This window comes from Perna viridis, chromosome 1 (genome assembly GCF_037379345.1).
Source record: "Perna viridis isolate PV_CMFRI_1.1 ecotype Kerala chromosome 1, ASM3737934v1, whole genome shotgun sequence".
NCBI lineage: Eukaryota > Metazoa > Mollusca > Bivalvia > Mytilida > Mytilidae > Perna > Perna viridis.
In genome coordinates, this window is record NC_142445.1 from 51263390 (window position 1) to 51282046 (window position 18657).

An 18657-nucleotide genomic window follows, 5' to 3' on the forward strand; every position below is an offset into this window, starting at 1 on the left:
TGGTCAGATTATAAACAACCTATTGGAATGACCTGTGGCTCAAAATCACCGCCAAAAATATCATTTAATAATCTACATTCTCAGAATTCCATTGTGAATAATTTTCTCTCCTCTGTAGCTTATGTTAGCACAACTGTTGAAGAAGTGCCTCTTCAAGTAGAGTAAACATATTACCATAGTTCTGTAAAGTTTATTCCACAAGAATAATGAAAACATGCATACCTCTTTTATATATAGACAGGCTGCATATATACTTTAATCAGCTCGATGAATCTAATTTACTTAACTACCAATGGTAATTTGCATAATTATGGGGTAGTGTAAAAAGTCAGAAATAATATCCCAACATATAATGACTTGACATGACATCAGGAAATCCTACATGGCATTAAAAATTCATGTTTTATTGAAAATCAGCCTGAACACATCCAAACATTTTAGCAAATTACATTATAATATATATTGCCTCAAGTACTGGGAATTGAAAAATTGAATGAGTATACAAAATTATGAGCTCACAAGTGCTTCAAAATGTCAGAGTAAATTCGCTATGGTTCCTAGCAGCATGAAAAAATATCATTAACTTTTCAGTTTCAATAAAAATATTTCCCACAATATTAAGGGCCAATTTTGAAGTATTAGATTTTAACTTTAAATTGTCACACTTGCATGATCATAGCCTGTTCATAAAAGGTGTGAAAAGCTATGTTGAACAATTGCCATTCAAAACCCTTACTGAAATTCAAATCTAGCCAAATGGCATTTAATTGTATAACCCTGTTTGGTAAGAATCGTTTTTAAATACTGTAACTTAGTTAAAAAAGGACAATGCATGCATGGCAAAAATATCTAGGAAAATAATGTTTGTCAATGTCAGGAACAGCCCTCCACAACTGTTGGAAAGGTTTTTTTAGATTTAAAAAAAAGTATCATCCAGTAACTCTTCTACAACTCAGTATACAAAAAAACTGAGAGCAACACCCGTCCCTCTTGAATCAATTACCAAACACCGCATTCCATGGAAGAATGTGTGTCATTTTCACAGTTTCAGGTGTTGGCATGGTAACACATATATTACTTCATTACTGATATTTATGGAGAATTATCTGATATAAAATCAACACAAGGTTTAGTGATTCCTTGATAATTTCCTTCCAGTAAAAATGGATGCCAATCTCTTCCTTAGTAAATATTCAATAACTTATGCATATGAGATGCACATCACAAATGACCTCAGTAAATAACAGTGTGGTAGCATGGGATCGATTTATTCCAAATCATAAAGAAAGAAAATTCCTATACTAAAGACAAATAATTCAAAATGATGTCTGGTATCACAATTGCCTATATTTTTTGTAATAAGATTTATTGGTATCATGTTAATCTGATAATTAATTCATGGAATGTAAATAACATGCCTATGTCAGTCAAGACAACATGTACCACAATTAATAACAAATATCTTAACCCAATAAAGGTATAAATTAAACAATACTCACAGAAAGACAGAATGGAATAGATCCCAGAAAAAAGAAAAAGATGCTGAGAGAAAGGTGTTGTCAGACAGCCAATCGACACTTTACAACATATCCCCGAGGTCTTAGATAGTATATATACTTTACTCAATAGCAAACCATTCATGCATTCAGCACATTGAAGAAAACAGAAAGCTAATATTAAATAGGATTTAGTGTATGGGTCGGTTGTATTGTGTGTTACCAATGACATTATAACACGTTATATTAGCCACCCCCTCACGATTGATTTCCCGCCCTGTAGTACCACCTAATTAACAGATCATTGCTGCATTTGATGAACTGGTATTTTTCTCACCTTGATATAAAAACACAGGTATAATTGATTCCAATCAGATATTTGGCTCTTTATTATCCTAAAACTTATCAGATCCTACTAGAGTGTCAAAATGTCAGTGGGTTTTCATACAGAAATATGATCACTTTTTGCCATACATTTTACATCTGTAGTTTGTTTATTCGAAAAATATAGCAGAGATTCTCTTGGAACTTAGTCATGCTTTCACAAAATGCACTTACAATAATTAGCTACAAAAAATCCATTTTGTCAGAAAACAAAGCAAGCATATCTTTTATTTATGACACAAAGCTGTTTAAAAAGTAAAAATATATTGAACTACCAATGACAACTTTGGCTTGCAATAGAATGTTTTTAAAAAAGGAGACAAAGTGTAGCTCTTGGCCAAGACCATAAATTTGTAAACATCTTTTTTTTTACTTAAGGACAATTGTGGGCATGGAATTTTGTAATTAAAGAAGACCGAAAGCATATAAAAAATGACTAGAAATACAAATTTGGAGAGAGTAAAGATCTGCACATCTACAGAATTATATCAAGCGTGTAAAGATTTTGTGTAACAGTAGAAATGCATGCTAATAAAGACAAAACAATGTCATCATATTTTAATTAGGTCAATAAAATTAAAGACAGAATAATATAGCTAAGGCTTTTTTCTATGTTAACCAGTTATCATGATAACACTTAAAGCAAGATATATTTTGTATAGATGTGGCATCCATAGAAGAGACTGGGGTGTAGATTGTGTGCAAGTTAAAGATTTTATGGTTAAAATTCCTAATATAAGGTTAGTTGGTTAGATGGATTTTTTTTGCATAGACCAATCAATTCAATTAACATCAACTTTTAGACATCAAACAGTGAACACCAGGTGGTCAACAGAACAGGTGAAACAGCCTTAGGTCTTCATACATGTATTTGAGACAGATGCTCTTTTGTAAATGATGACAATATTCATATCTGATATTGGACTACATCATAATTGTAAGCAATTATTTCCTGAGACCGAGCCTGATGTAAATTATCTCATTTTCCCTGGATCTAATATTGCCAGCTCATAACAGAAGCAATATTCTGTTATCGTTTTGACAATTTATTAACAGAATTTCCTGCAGTTCATTATTTTTATAATTTGTATTTCTAAAAAGAAAAGAATATATGAAAAGTACAACACAATACACTATGCATTCATGTCAAATGGTTTCTGGGAACTTAATTTTACTATATATCTGATATGATCTAAATGAATAGTTGGCTTAGTAATATTTTCAGATGTTTTGCTTGAAATAAGGAATGAAGTCAGTTTACTTTAGTCAAAACATTTTATTTATTAACCACCAGAACCTAGCAGAACATAGACTAATAGGTATTAGTAATCACTGCCATAAGGGGAGGTACAAAATGAAAGGTAACCTAACACAAGTTTTAACTACTCTACCTGCCTACATATACCTTATTTGATGGGAAATGAATATTTCAATAAAAATTAGTCTAAATTCTATTTAATGAACCCATTATAAATAAGGTCATCCTAAGAGTATTTCTGACAGGTAGCCAGAATTTCATGTTGCAAAACACAACCACAAATGACAAATATACAATTTATAAAAGAAGCCAATTAGATATGCTATCTCTTCTAAGTTTTAAAGCTGATTTTAAATTATTTACATTTCAAAAGCTTTCATAGGTATTGCATAACATAGCATTTTTAAAAATTTATGAGAGGAAACTTGAGTGTTACCTCGTCATGCCGCCTAGGTACTTATCTTTCAGTAGATAATTATACCTGGACAAACAATCAAGTCGGGACTGTACGATTGATCATTTAGACACACATAAAATGGATAAAAATTCAAAATCAATATTTAAAATATGAACCATTTCACTATGACAACGACCATTTGTTGAAGTATTGTCAATGTTTGAACTAACACACGGCTTTCTAGTTTTCATATTTACTTCATTATTTTATCAATATTTGGTACGTGTAGAATTAATACTTTTTAGAGATAATACCAGTCAAGACTGTTAATAAAGTTTAGATATGAATGTTTGCTCTTATCTTGATCTGACTATTTATATCATGACAATATTGTACATAAAATATGATGGCAGCTGTAACATGATAACTTGATATTTGAAGACAAGTAATAAATAAATGTGGTTTGAAGAGAAAGCAATTGTATGGGTGCGGTCCTAAGTCTACAGTCAAGGATTCAAGAGATTGAAAAGATATTTTATCAATCACTTTTCTAGCTGAGAATAGTTTTTACCCAAAATTATCAGTTACCAAAATATTTCAACACATCAAATCTCCAAATCTTGATGATATAAAAACACATCTACAACTGTGATTCGAATGAGGTCCTCATAATTCTGATATTGGATGTATGCCCGTAAACAAAATTGTAACAAGTGATAATCAGTGTGATAACACAAGCATTAAAATTCCTCAATTCCTCCTACACTTAATTTCTAGATACAAATACTGTCAAAAGGGAAGCAACTGTTATTCATAAATAACATGGTTTCTACTTGTAATTACGAATTGATTTATAGTGGGGTTTGATTTTCTAAGTATGTATACGGAAAAGGGCCCTCCCTACTAAAAAATCTGTCATTTGTAGACTGAACATTAACAAAATTAAATTCTCAAATCAACTACTTGTACTTCCAAATCCATATACGAACAGTTCTAACACACAAATATTTTGTAAATGGAAAATTTACTTTTACTTTAACCATATATGACAAGTTTACCTATTAAAATTGTTTCTGGAATTAATTCATCAAAATTAAATCTGTGAAATTAACAATAACACCCTAATTTTGCCAAAAAGCTGAAAATAACAATACTTTCTAGGTTTCTAATTTAATTTATAGATGACCTTAGGGCTATTGTATCTTAAAGAAAATTATACCAAAATTTTTAATTACAAATAGACTGTTACGGTCCTTGAATGATACCATGCTAGTTTCTATTTTGGCTATTTAATTCAAACTTATCTATTAAAAAAAATTGCCACTTTTAAGTTTAATTATATCGATCGTTTTTTAAAACCTGCATGTCACTAAGTGTGTTAGGTGCCCTAGAGAAATGTGGTGTAATTTCTAATTTTAACCATGGGAGCCAACCCAACAAGTCTATACCCTTTCAATAGCTAAGCAATTACACTATTGAATAGATCTAATTTTTGTGTTTCTTTTTCTTGCAGCATGTCAATAAAGACATTTTAAACTGATTCTATCAGACAAGGTCTCAGCAATTAAAAATTGTGAGGTAAAAACTTTTTATTTCAAATATCGACCACTTGACAGGTTGTTCTGCTGATCAATTCAGTTTGATTTACCTTAAATAGTGTAGATATATTTTATAAACCACGGTAGACTACCCCCTAGTGAATAGCAGTATCACGTATCAAGCCACTAACCCATATCAAAAGTAACATCTACGTGTCCTTCCAAGCCTTCTAATATTCTATCCAATTTTTTCAACCAAAGACTGTCACTAGAAATATGAACTTGACAGAAATGATATAATAAACAACAAAAGAACCAATTTCTAAGTTATTATTACACCCTAACATGAATTCAATACAATATTTGTTAAACTTCAACAAAATCAAGGACAATATGTTACGATATTGTTTATATTGATACGTCTCTTTGGATTGTCAATATCTTTATTTGTTTGCTTGCTTGTTTTTTTGGTTTTTTTTGTCTTAGAATTATATATCATCATTTTGGGCTATTAAATACATGTGTCTGAGATTTATAATATGATTAGTAGTACACATAATATATTACATTTATACTCGGCGTCACATAAATAACATACTGTTAAAATTTGAATAAAAATATTTTCTACGACTTTATTGACACCTACCGTCGTTTAAATTGTCTTAAATGACTTGCTCATTGGTTTAGCCAAACAGCTTCTCAAAAACAATAGTAGGCTAGTTAATTGGAAGAGGGTATAACCAAAATATGATCAGGAGGGTATAATGTAGTCAATTATTGCACAAAAATATAATCTTTATTATTTATATAAAACCGTAAGTGACACAAAAGCTAAGTATTGAAATATTTTAGGCGCGACAAAATTCTTAAAGGGGGAGAAAAAAGTTTCTTCACACAAGTATTGAAAAATTCACTAGAGAAAGTGTATCAATTTATCCATATACTAATAGTTATTTTTACTATTCCCTCTTTGAATGTCCTTGTTATCTTGGTTGTTGGGTCTATAGAACTTAGCCAGTAAGTAATTTTCCTAATGAAACTGGCCCTTAGCATTTAAGAGATTTGTGTCCCTTACTCATTAAAGTTTTATACATAATACTAATTGCATGGCTGTGGTATAATTCCCTCATGTAATCAAATATTTTAGCATACTAGACACTATCACATGAGCATATCCTAACTTTACAGACAATACATAATTTACGTGACTGTACCAACATCTTATATATTACATCTGAGGGCTGAAAAACTGGAACTGATTGTTTAATATCAATAGCAGTTCAGACAACAGAAGCAAAAATTAGGACAAATTCTGTGGAAAAAGTATGTCCAAGCAGTGACAAACAAGATACTCAACCACAATAAATCAAGCAGGAATTGAACAGTGGTATACCAAATCAACTGCTGTCAAGGCAAAGTGAAGGACTTGTCTATTTTCTAATAAAAAAAATAGACATGAATTCAGTAAACACTACATACTGAAAAAATTATAGGATGAAAATATTTTTATCATTCATTCTATTCTAAGAAACAATAGTTGAGACCACTGATTTGTACTAAAATGTTAAAGTACATCCTTCCTGACTTAGCATTGTACATGTACTTTGATAAACTAAAGCTTAATTACGTAGGAAAATACAATGGCGAGAACTATGTGTCATAGGACAAAGCTTTTCCTGTTTATCTAGTAAAGCAGGAAACAAGACAAATTCCGGGAGGAAGTTTGCTTATCTCTCTCAAGTAAAGTGGTACAAGTAAAAGTCGAACCTAATCTGTAATCTTAACAATAACAAGGTCAAGCTTGTAATCTACCCTTTCTATATCTGATGATTTTATCACAATTTTCCATCTATGGAGTGTCCCCTTCCACTGTCATCTCAGTGGAGTCATCGAAACTTGATGATATTGATAGCCATGACTATTAACTGCCATTTATATGTTTCATAAACTTTGAAAAGGATGTTGCACAACAGGTATATAAACATCAATAAGTAATATCAGACAAACTTTATTATAATTTATTGATGGAAATATTGAACTGACTGTAGAGAAAAATCCATTTGATTCTTCTAGTTTTCATAAATTTTCAATGAAATTCTCATATTTCAACGCAAAAAACCATTTACAATGATTTTACAAAGGTGGGTATGATTTGACAGTGATATGCATTGCTGATGATGATTATACCGGACTAGACCACTGACTATTGTACAAAGTTCCTCACATTTACAACTATAGGGAGCACAAAAAAAGGATATCATCAACAAACTTCATAACCTTCGTAGATTACACAATGAGACAATCTAGACAGAAAGTGCTGCTCAGTTGGAGATGAAAAAAAAAATCATTATCAGTTAATTCTTACAACTAAACGCTGACAGTTGATAGAATGGTGGTCATCAACAAACATGACTGACAAAACGACAAAAGAGTTAATGATCATCAAACACAGGTATAAAACTAGGTATCAAGGTATCAAAAGTTGAAGACAAAACCATTACATAAGACTCCATCAAGAAAATGAAATTTCTCACCATTTTTCTACAAAACAAAAACTCTTAACAGCTAGCACTGCACAAGATAAATGGATCTTTTCAATTTACATCATGAACTTCAAAAGAAGGATTGAACTTTTTAATCACTCATTTTATTTCTGCCAGATATCTCTTAAACAATCTAAAACTGCAAGAATACCTGAATTTTTCCAAAGACATTGGCCAATGTTCAGAAAAGCAAAGTATTTACAAGTGATTTGTTTAGAAGTTGTACCCTGTGTTTATGATTTGTTCTGATAGCATGGTATACAAGAACTCTGACAAGCACCTTGTTCAGACAACTAAATAAACATAACCATTTTTATCTCCTTGCCAGATCAGTAGAATGACCAGCAATCACTGCCTTTGTAAAAATCAAGTGATAAAAACATCGGAGAGATACTGAGTAACAAGGTTTACAGATGTCCTTCATCTCCCATAATACAAGATCATTGCCTTTGTAACAGGCTGTAAGCACATTGTATGGAGATAGAGAATCAGCAATTAGAAACTCATGTCTACAAATGTATCATTTACATTAGCTGATAAAATCTCATTTACATTTTTTTTATACCCTGAATTTATCTGCAAGTACAGGCTGATGCACCAAGCAGTATTGTTTCCAAATCATGCAAAATTGTTAAAAAAAGTTCTAACTTTCTTTTATATACCAATTTTGCTTCCCAAGGAGGAGACATTTGTGGAAAAAGGGAACAAGATCTCTTTTCTACATGTTCTATTTAAGGGACTGTCGGCTGCTAGATGATTTTACAGGGTTAAAATTATTAAAAAGTTAGATTTATGTCAAAAAGAAGAAATGTTGATGATATAGCAAAGTGTCAAATATTGTCAGGCTTATTGTCATAGAATACTTATATGTGGAATGGAAAAAGTTCCGGTAAACACAATAATTCAGTCAAGGTGTCATTTTTGACAAATTGCACAGCAGCAGACATTAAGAACTAAAATTTTAGAACTACATTTTGGAAAGATATGCCTAATCCTCTCTTAGTCATCCATACAAATGTAGAAAATCAGACATTTTCAACTGACAGACATACACAAGCAGACGACAGGTGATCAAACGACCAATATCTTTATTATATGATTTTCTATTGGATCTCCTTAACAATCTGGGTATGTTGGATTTATAACCAGGGATATAACAAATTTACTTAGTAAAATTATTGATGTTATAAATCTCCCACGAACTTAGACAAGACAGTCCTTATCGCAACATATTTAAATCATTTTCCATTTTCTCAGATAAAAATTTTACCATTTTCAGTTCAAACAGACTAGAAAGGGCAAATATAATTATTATCTCATACTTAGGTGTTAAATAAGTATTTATTTACTTTGTCCAGTCACAATAATGAAATATAAACATAGTTTGCGGTCAAAGATTCAGGTACACACAGCTTTCTGGTAAAATAGGTCTACAACAGATGTCTAATATCTGCTAAAAAAAAAAATGTAACATGAAGGATGAACAGATTAATTATTAGTTCTCCTTAACATGAATTATCTTTAGGACTGGGTCTAAATTTTTCGCACAACTAATTAACAAGAAGTCCATGCTCAATAAGCCAAATTATGTCAAAACAATACAGAAAGTGAACCTTGCATTTGTTTCCTGTTTCTTTATAAATCAGTTTATTACTTGTCTTTTTCAATTAGGTTTCAATGTTTTCTGTCAAAACATTAAGATGTCATAGACTTACATACATGTAGTCCTTTTATAGAGTGTCCATACCATCAGATGTGTAAAAACCAGACCAATAAGGTTAATATCTCAATGACCTAAGAGTATATAGGAGTTTGTAGTGCACATAGTATAAATACTGGGGTAACCAAGGATTGAACTTGTTACTGATTAATGCACCAAAATCATATCCTAAAATGGATTATCAGTATTATCATTTCATTCTTATTCCTGCTATGTTCTACTAACGGAGATATTGTTTGTTGTAGACAATATTGACCAAAAGTGGTTTAGGATCTTACTGAATTATAGTTCCTCATTTTGTGGTATGGGGAAGATTTTGACCAAAAGTGGTTTATGATCTTACTGAATTATAGTTCTTCATTTTGTGGTATGGGGAAGATTTTGACCAAAAGTGGTTTATGATCTTACTGAATTATTGTTTCTTCATTTGTAGCGAGAGATATTTGCTTACAGCAGTGAAAACTGCAATATTTCTCTTCTTTATGTAGGCCATCAGTGGCAGTATTCCTAACAAGAACCTCTAAAAAGTGTATGGACCTAACTCCCAGCCCAAACTTAAAAATCATGCTTGGAGCAATATTCATTAACTATAGCTTCTATCTATGTCAAGAATAAAAATTGAAGATTATAAAGATTCAGATCAGTACATATATATATTGTCATATCTATACTGAATTACTGTTCATTAATTTGTCTACATGAATTTGAACAAAAGGTCATAATATGGCACATTTCCATAAAGTGTGTAAGAAAAGACATCTGAAAACACATTCAATACTTTAAAAGTACTTTTGAAGTTTACACTTAACAATTTACTTGTAATTATTTATAAGGTTTACTTTAGTGCTTATGAAAAGACATTGTTATTTCTCCTCTGTTATTGTTAAGAATGTCAACACTTTTAAGTTCAAAGGTGCATGTACAAAAAATTTACCTCTTAAAATTTCTAATTGACCAGTCATACTACTAAAACCCATGTAATATTTCAATTAAGGTTTAAATTGAAATGCATGAAGACAATATATATAAGTAATCAGGAAAATCCTTAATCTAAACATCATGACCATGAAACAAAGTAGGATTAAGTCCATATTTTTACAATGTCCATCTGGACATTGAGGCTTCAATTCATGACCATTAATTCCAATATAAATAAAAAGAAAATTAGCTATTTCAGAGTAGGTTAATCTAAAAACAGCCTCGGAAAAAGTAAATATTTTGACCTTATATTAGGATTTTTAACAAAGAATGTCTATCTGTCACCATGGAAATTAATATAAAAAGATCACATAACTGACTAATTACAGAGAAGTCATACAATTGAGAGAGTACAAATATTTCATTATGAAAACTGTGAAAAAAGCTAATGGGGCAATACAAACAAATATTGCCCTAGAGAAGTAAGCATTATCACCTTGATCTTATTTCCCTGTGGTCAAACATGCAAGCTACAAATAGTACAAGATTCTTTTAAGATATAACATACAATGCACATGGAGAGATGATTGCGCAATCACACAGGTCAACCTGAGCTAATCAGAGCTAAAATATCAACCTTGTAATGATCCCACAATGTTTTTTTTTCTTTCAAAATATGTTAGTCATGATGAATTTACACAACAAATTTTCAAAATTAAAAAGAAAGGTGTCATGTATCACATTTTCCACAGAAAATTGATGAATTTCAAAAAAAAATCCAATAGGAAACTTTTCTGAATAGAAATGGGTATTTAAGAACATGGCTGTGTTTTTTAATCAAACAAATGTACAACAGATATGAAGTGTATCCTGGTTGACAATTTAAAATTTGATATTAGTGAAGTTTCACCTAGTGTCTATCTCATTTCTACAACACTTGAAATATATTATGTCCTATCTAAATATATATGTGTGTAAAACAACATACTTTAGTTACCCCATAGAAGGAAGGTTTTTCATTCCTGAATGTTTCATTTAAAATTTTTAAAACTTATCCATGAACTTTGTCAACAGAAATTTTGTATTTATGATATTTCTAATGGTTTAAAATGGATGGCTGATTGATTTAACCGTGTACAACCAGTTAACTGATCAAACATAAACAGAATATATCAATTTTAGATGACTTTATGGAAAAAGAAATTGTCATGTAAAAAAGAAACAATAATGAATTAATACCCAAAGGGTATAATAATCTCAAGCAAATCTTGTAGTACATAGTAATTAAAATTGGAAATTTCATGGTTAATATTGAACATCGACTGAAAAATCAGCAGTTATAAAAAATTACAATTAGCAATAAAAGTTAATTAGTCTCTAAAAGTGATAAAAATTTAATGAGCTTGATTACCGTTAAAAAAAAATCAGCACAAACAATCCATAAATTAATCATTATAACAGTGTGACACAAATTTTGAAAGTGAAAGTAAAATCAGCTGGTACATACCTTTCTACAGATGGTGATGGGTAAATATGATGCAGGTTGAGCAGCAGGCTGAGGGATAGACTGAGTTACTGGCACAAGTAGAGGCTCACTAAGACTTGGAGCAGGAGCTATCGTTTGAGGCGGAGGAGCTACAGCAGCTGGCGTTAATGATCCAGGATAATTGTAGTAACAAAGGTACATAGTGTGACAATTTAAATCATATTTAGCACGGTCAAGCTTGGCTTGTCCCCGTCTTCACAGTTTTAAACTGACTCTTAAAACTCTTCTATAAGTTGTATGTCACAAGTCTAATAGCCTATAGGCTGTTCTATTTATTGTCTATACTCCCATTAGCCAATCAACAACTGCATACCTCAGCTACACATTAAAAGCTTTCAATTTGAACAAATATTGACATATAGAACTCATAGCATGACAAACACAATGAACAGATCATGTGACCACTTAATAAATCCCTCATTTCCTCACAAAATCTTCCGACAATAATTTCATGCAATTTTTGTATTCACCTTACCAGTTTTACAACAGTATAATAAACCAAATGATTTAGAAGAAGTTCAATAACAGTTATCTGGAAAGGAAATAAACTAGTCAGTACTTTATTCCATCAAACAATGTAGAAAAACTTTTCAAATCAATATTTGATTCTACCTTTATGACAGGTAGACTGCCCCAGAGTCCTCAGATTTTTATCAAACAACCATATTATGTGTATTGGAAAAACTGTCACTATCATTGTAATCAATCTTCTGATTATTTGACACAATGTGTGACTATGACATCTACCCATAATTGTAAAGCTTCACACAAAACATCAGGAAAATAGGATCTAAAACCTTCTATTTTAGAGATTTAGATATAATTATGTAATTAACTTAGGTGTTATATTAATCCCCAGGGAATCCAATTCTTCTAACACAAAAGAGGTTTGCTAATGCATTAAAAGTATTTATACAATCAGGAAATGAGCAAATTAGTATGCACAAACATCCAGAAACAAATAAAATCTTAAACCTGATAATTGGCTGATCAAAAAGACTACTCACTAACACAAATATCTACACATAGTATTCTGTACAATTTTCTGATATTAGTTAAATATTTATTTTTTTTTTCTGTAAATTCCATTAAGAACATTTTATAGAGTTCAAAATCGAACAATGTGAACTGTCATTAAAACAAACGAAATGACAAAAGAGGGAAATAAAAGATCTCCATTTTAGGGATTTTTAAAACTCTGTGCAAAATCATAAATAAATAGATATGCTGTGTTAGTTTTTTTTACATCAAATTGAGATATTTAAGAATAAATATAATTACAGAAATTTAACAGATGCAAATAAGGACAACAGGGTGATACCATTATATGACTGAAATTTTTTTGGCACTTGTATAAAATGGAACATTATATACAAATTTAAGTATGCTTGAAAACTTTTCCTAATGTTTCTCAATGCTTTACATTTGCATGCTACTCCACATATTTGAGAGAGTAATCAAGGGAACTAAGGTTATAGCGGTAATCAAAAGAATGTAATCCAGGGACAAAGACCAGACATGGAAAACAGACATACACAACAAAGAACATAAAGCAACTAAAATCATACATACAAAGTAACAAAACCAAATGAGCAACTCGGACTCCACTAAAAAACTGGGAGCATGGACCAGGTGCACTGGTAGGGTAAGTGTCCTCTGCTTTTCTAGAAACAGTCGAGGTATTACCGATATATGCCAATGGGTTAGTTATAAATACTATTTAGTATCTAGCTTTAAGCTTTAAACATCTTGACACATATCACCACAGCTCCTGCTCCTTTACGTCTATAAATCTGTAATCCAAATCTTTTCTCCACTTGCCATCATTATCAGCAGAGTTTAAATCAATGATAGTTTATAATCTGGAAACTCACCTTCCTGAAATTTCTGTAGCTGTAGTCATCATCACCATTACTGTGCATATCAGGATACGACCGTGTCTACAACGGCAAAAATATAAATTCATCATCTCACATTATTCAAGAATAGACACAGAAAAATAAACTATACCATAATCTATTAATAGAATTAATGGAATCTCAATAATAGGGTATAAAAGAAAAAGATTTGAAATATTAATAACAAGCAAAACATGCCTTTTTAATTGTTTTACATAAATTGGCTCCTGATAACTTCAAAAGTAAGCGATCTCCTACAAAGTCTGACTTACTTATCAGTGTATTTGAGTTCTACGAAGAAACTCAATGGGTTTACAAAAAGCATTCTGATAGTATAGCATGGCAATACAATGTTCCCTACTTGCAGAAATAACTATTGATGAAAATGGAATGCAAACTTAATGCATAATTTGACTCACAGATAGATAAAAGTGACTGGTGGAGTACTAATAAAAGAGAAATATTGGTTTCCAATTTTAATTTCGGGAAAAAAAAAAGATTCAATGCATGGTGTGAATGAAAGTTTACATACAACTGCATTACATGAAAAGAAAGTGCTTGTAATGCTCAATACTTTGTACACACATATATTTGTGACAGATACAGGAAAACCTGACAAAGTATCCCAAAATGAAAATAACTTATCATAATTCTAGTAAACAAAGAATCACTTTTATTTATATTTTCCTATATTCAACACTTTCAGCATGTCATAGTTTTCCTTTCCTCTTTTGTCCACACTGGACTTGACTAATGAGCAACTCAGTAGGTGTTTCTAGAAAAGCAGAGGACACTTACCCTACCGGTGCACCTGGGTCTATGCTCCTAGTTTTTAGTGGAGTCCAAGTTGCTCATTTACTTTTGTTACTTTATATGTATTATTTGGTTATTTTATGTTCTTAGTTATGTTTGTCTGTTTTCCATGTCTGGTCTTTGTCCCTAGATTACATTCTTTTGATTTCTGCTAGAATCTTGGATCCCTTGATTACTCTTTAAGATGTGAGTAATAAGCAGTACAGGTACTTGTTTTAGTTATACATATCTATCATAATTTAATGACAACTCCAGCAAATACAACAAAAACATTCCAATAAAACCAAAGGATATTGCTCTTTTAATGATATGGGGAAAAAAGACAATACTCATTTGAAGACATGAAATTGCCAAATCAATATCGTCTTTGCTTTTTCTGTACAAGACAAAAAAAAACCACACACCTGCTTGATAATTTGAACATATTTTCCAATAGAAATGAAATGGCCAATTCAGAGAAAAATATAACAGACTATCACATTTAATAGCGTGCGATAAACAGAGAGTATTAATGACAAATTAACCTTAAACCAGTGGCACTGATAAAACTTTACAACTATACCAACTTGTGCATCAGTCCTTAAGTGTGAATAAAGGTTCATGTAGATAATGGGGGACAAAATCTAGCTTAATAAAATAGGTAAGATGTTAGTGAAGAAGGAAAGTCAGGAGAAAGACAAATATATAACTGAAAAGCATGTTAATATCAACCTAAAGCTGATGCTTTTCACAAAGAATCATTCAAATTTGTTTGTTTGTTTGTTGGGGTTTAACATCCGAGCAGCAATATTTCAGCTATATTCAGATGATGAACATGAAATTGATGATAAAATGAACATGAAATAATGATGAAATGAAAAAGGGATGGGACACAAGGGCAATGGGGTCGACAAATTTTGGTTGCCACTGGAAATAAGGAGAGGTGGGTAGGGTCGGGCAATTTAGCCTCCTGTGGCAGAGCCCTATGGTTCCTTCTCCGGGAGAACACCACAGTAGGGTTCTTTAACGTGCGAGGAATGTGGCATCTTACCCAAAAAGGTGCACCACTATGGTTTGGGGTCAGGTTTTCCGTATTATAGCCTGACAACTCCAGCATGTAATACGCCAAGAGTACCCCATTCCACCACTTGGGGCACACATCCCAGTTGCTCTGTGGGCAGAGCGCCCTAGCCCCTGGCTAGGGTTCTGAGCACTATTTAGTCGCCTTTTACGACAAGCTTAGCGCTGCTGCAGGCCTATTCTTTTGACACCCGGACCTGCACCTGGCTTATGAACACTTTGCTACTGCAAAAAGGTTAATCCTAATGATGATATCTACAGCATACATTTGCTCACTTCATTTTCAGAACTTCTTTACCAAACAAACAAAAAATAATGATTAACAATAATTATGTTTAAATAGTAATTTGCTGCTAAACACATACACGTACATGTATGTATCATACATCAAATGAATAAAAGATATGACTACCTTAACTGATAGGTGTAATTAACTTTCTCATATAAAGATTGAAAAAAGATATAATACACAAAAAAAAGTGATAAAAAAGTAGCATTTTAAATGTTTTGGTTCATTGAATATAATAGTCCTGAAACGTAATTCATTTTAAATTTTGGCAAAGGTCTGAACAAGAATACTTTCCAATCGTGAATAAACTTGAATAAGAAATAACTATAATTATAAAAACATGTCTTTTTCAAAAAGTTTTGATAATTATGTGTAAACGATGTCGCCTGACCTCTCTAGACACTTGTGAAGGTTTTCCATTACATTTAATAAGTAATTTCATGGTTATGTCTAGCAACAAGCTATACAAATTTTACTTCTATCCTCTTTTTTAATACACTTGACCAATTTATTTTTAATTTCAAGGCTTACTTTAAATGGATTAAAGTCTTACTTTAAATGGAACAAAAAATGAAAAGGAATTCTGATCCGTTACAAAATAATAAGTACCGATTTTCGACGTTATAAGATAAATTTAATTAATTTCATTCTTTACAAATTTTGACTAAATTAACAGTAATCATATGAACCAAAAACTTTTTTTTTAGTTTTAAAAATGAGGTAACTAAGATCTGAAAATACCATACATTATATACTTTAAGTGTACACCCGTTTTATGAAAGTTTAAGTGTTGCCAACTGTGTACACATTGTAAACAACAGACACATCTTATATGTGTCCTACAATGTTACAATGTCAGAAAGTGAGTCAAATCATCCAAAGAACATTAATACTAAGAAGCTACAACAGACAAACTGAAACCAACAGCTAACTATACCTGCTTTCACCTTTCACCTTTGGTGATGCAGGTAAAAGGATGAAAATAGGAGGGACCCTTCCAACATAACGAACTGTACAGTCTACTAAAAATACTTTGGAATATCTTCTTGAGTAGTCCAGTGGACACAACCATAGTAGTATACCGCTTTACCATAAGGCCAAATAAAATTAATTGTTAGATTGTCATCCCCTCCTGACCCTAAAAAATTGACAAAAATTTAAAAAAAATTGGGGTGGGGATTTCAAAATAAGGATTTTTTCACATCAGTTTCTAGTATTGAGGTACTATAGAATACCAATTTTTCATTTCTTGGTGACTAAAATGTTGTTTCTTCTCTGAAAATGATATAGCTGTGGATTTAGAACATATCTATACTTCAAATAGACAAAATTTGGCTAACAAATATCTGGCAAGAAATGGATAATAAAATCCTCCCAACAACCCCACATTTTTTGGGAAGGTTGGATGAAAATCAAACATTTAAGTTTACTTGGCCTTACAAGTACATAAAAAGACACAGGCATATGAAAATGATACCATAAACTCAGGTCAAATGTCATTCACTAATCAGAAAAATTTGATTTGGCTTTACATCATATTAAATTCTTGTGTAATTAACATTTAAACATGCTGACAAGGTTTTTTTCCCCTCTAAAATATCCTTGTACACTTCGCAGAAAAAAATAAAAAATAAACGCAAAAACTTTCACATGAACTGAAACAAAGGAAGTTGAAAGTTTTAAAATTGAAACATATTTAATAATGTCCTTGTAAAAACAAATTTCGGCCTATTGATTGGGAAACAAGAGGATGTTTTTACAGGAAAATTGATAGTATCCTGAGGAAACAGCTGGATATCCTGAAACAAAAGCCATTATCATGGGTATTGAACTATGATGTTAATTCATTCAGGGGTATATCAGGGTGCCATGACTCCCACTTGACAAGAAACTTAACTATGATTATCATTTATAATGTGGGGGTAACAAAAAATATCTAATGATTCAACAGTAGATTGCAAGGTAGTTGATAATCATGAGTTACATATACTTCTGCATGGTAGGGCTAAGGGTTGAACATAAGACTTTCCTCATAACAGTATATTTTAGGCATGTGTGAAGTCTACTGGTATCCCACAAATAAGATAAAAGGGTCCCTAACGTACAAATTATAAAAGTGACCTCGAGACATTAATGGAGCAGAAAAAAGTAGGCACAGATTGAAGGTTTGCATCCCTCTCAAGCCTAACATTGAAAAACATACTAGTAGTTTTCTTTAATCTAGAATTCAGATTTTCCTCAAATGTAACTAAAATAAAAATTCATGTCTCTACCTGCTAAATATAGTAAATCAACCCATCAAGAATAATTCTGAATTATTGGTGGCTGATGTATTTCTTATTCTAATACTATTGTCTTAGCAATCTGCTTCACCACAATACAGCTGATCTATCATCTATTTTAAACATTAAAAAAATTATAACTATTTTGCAATCTCTCAGGGAAAGGTATTCTAAAAAACATGTATACCCATCAAATAATGAGATATTATCAACTCTTCAAACATAGGTTTTGCCCTTCATGCAAATGTTTAACTGCCCTTTAAAGATCCTCAACTAATATCAACTTATCGAGTTTCATGACAATCTGTTGCAAAACATGAGTATGATATAGCATGTGATTTTTCTACTTGTTTGATCCAAGGTAGGGAAAGTTGCCTATCAGCTTACACAAGGGACCCGTTTCAATCATACCACAATATAGGAGAGATCAATTAAATGATGAGGAGTGCATATCATAATGCTATCAAAACATCCCAAGGGAATGAAAATGTCAACACCATTAGGAACTGATATGAA

The 18657-nt window shown here is 31.5% G+C and overlaps 1 protein-coding gene across 28 annotated transcripts in view; it reads right to left on the minus strand.

Annotated features, from left to right (window-relative positions):
- The window catches only part of LOC148629254 (polypyrimidine tract-binding protein 1-like), a 66621-nt gene that overhangs the window by 21600 nt on the left and 26364 nt on the right, over positions 1 to 18657 (minus strand). For 6 of the 28 annotated variants that reach the window (XM_088546812.1, XM_088546919.1, XM_088546861.1 and 3 more), the window contains exon 1: positions 11762 to 12055. In XM_088546812.1, coding sequence (XP_088402938.1) covers positions 11762 to 11941 — 180 coding nt within the window. In that variant the 5' untranslated portion in view covers positions 11942 to 12055. Of the gene's footprint in view, positions 1 to 174; positions 232 to 1499; positions 1673 to 10750; positions 10785 to 11761; positions 12058 to 13674; positions 13741 to 18657 lie in introns of those variants that run through there. The other 22 variants (XM_088546968.1, XM_088546971.1, XM_088546951.1 and 19 more) reach the window with 12 other exon arrangements.